Consider the following 1,444-nt stretch of genomic DNA (forward strand, 5'->3'; position numbering starts at 1 on the left):
AGTTCACGTGGTCGGCCTGCTAATGTCGCTGCCCTACACCTTGCTCGTCCTGGCTCTCGACAATGGTGTCGGCCGCACTCCTGCGATGGGCTGGAACAGCTGGAATACGTTTCGTTGTGAGGGCCTGGACGAAGCGCTCATCCATGAGGTCGCCGATGCGATGGTTTCCACAGGGCTTCGCGATGCGGGCTACCAGTACGTCAACATAGACGACTGCTGGATGGACAAGAAGCGGAGTGGAGACGGCCACATCGTTGTCGACCCTCGCCGTTTTCCAAGCGGCATGGCGGCGCTCGGCAAGTACATCCACGAGCGGCGGCTCAAGTTTGGAATCTACTCGTGCGCAGGAGAGACGACGTGTGAGGGGCTGCCGGGCTCATACGGCCACGAACGCGAGGACGCGGCCGATTACGCGTCGTGGGGTGGCTGGCTTCCTGCCCGACCCCGCGACACGTGCACGACACGTCCATGCGATGCATATGCACCCGAAATACGTCCGTGACACGTCCGTGACACGTCCACGACGCGTCCATGACAGGAGTTGACTACCTCAAGCTCGATTTTTGCGGCATGGAGAAGGTGCCGACGGCGGAGAGGCAGCCGGAGCGGCGGTACAGCGTCATGCGCGACTCGCTCAACGCGACGGGGAGGCCGATGCTGTTTTCGCTCTGCAACTGGGGCGGCGGGCGCCCGAACCGCTGGGGGCACAACGTGGGCCACAGCTGGAGGACGGGGCGGGACGTGTTTGCAGTGTGGGATGAGGCGGCGGCGCGGAAGCTGCACAAGTTGCCGGGGTACCTCCAGTCCATCATGACGGCGGTCGAGGATGCCGACGCGGCGCAGCGAGCCGTGGACGGCCCCGGCGGCTTCAACGATCTCGACATGCTCGTGGTCGGCCTCGACGGCATGACTCCCTACGGCATCGTCGACCAGTGCCCGCCCCACCTTCCAAACGGCACGTGCGCGCCTGGGCAGTACATCTCGCGGCAGCAGTGGGGGATGGTCGGCGGGCTCACCCGCACCGAGCAGCGGACCCACTTCGCGCTCTGGTGCATGCTCTCCAGCCCCCTCATGCTCGGGAACGACCCGCGCCGCATGAGCGCTGCCACGCGCCGCATCCTCACCTCCAAAGGCATGCTCGCCATCAGCCAAGACCCGCTCGGCGTCGCGGCGCGGCGCGTGTGGCGCAACGGGCCGCTCGCGATCTGGAGCAAGCCGCTCGCCGACGGCGCGCACGCGCTGCTGCTTTTCAACGGGGGCGAGAAGCCGGCCGACATCACCGTCCGCTGGAGGAGAGACTTGGCCGACGCGTCCCGCGGGCACGAGTCGCACGTAGCGCGAGAGCCGGCCTGCAGCAACGCGGAGAAGGACGCGACGTGCGCGAGCTGGGCGCGCGGCGGCGAGTGCGACAAGAACGCGGGCTTCATGAAGGCCAACTGCCAAG

The 1,444-nt window shown here is 66.8% G+C and overlaps 1 protein-coding gene across 1 annotated transcript; it reads left to right on the forward strand.

Annotated features, from left to right (window-relative positions):
* Window positions 1–22: 22 nt before the first annotated feature.
* On the forward strand, window positions 23–1,290 carry EMIHUDRAFT_77442 (hypothetical protein; the record flags this gene model as incomplete). Its single annotated transcript, XM_005757425.1, has 3 exons — window positions 23–422; window positions 539–888; window positions 991–1,290. Coding segments are annotated over 3 exons (1,050 nt in total), but the record flags the coding sequence as incomplete, so codon positions are not given.
* Between the last annotated feature and the right edge of the window lie 154 nt (window positions 1,291–1,444).

Source organism: Emiliania huxleyi, assembly GCF_000372725.1.
Source record: "Emiliania huxleyi CCMP1516 unplaced genomic scaffold EMIHUscaffold_907, whole genome shotgun sequence".
NCBI classification, from domain to species: Eukaryota; Haptophyta; order Isochrysidales; family Noelaerhabdaceae; genus Emiliania; species Emiliania huxleyi.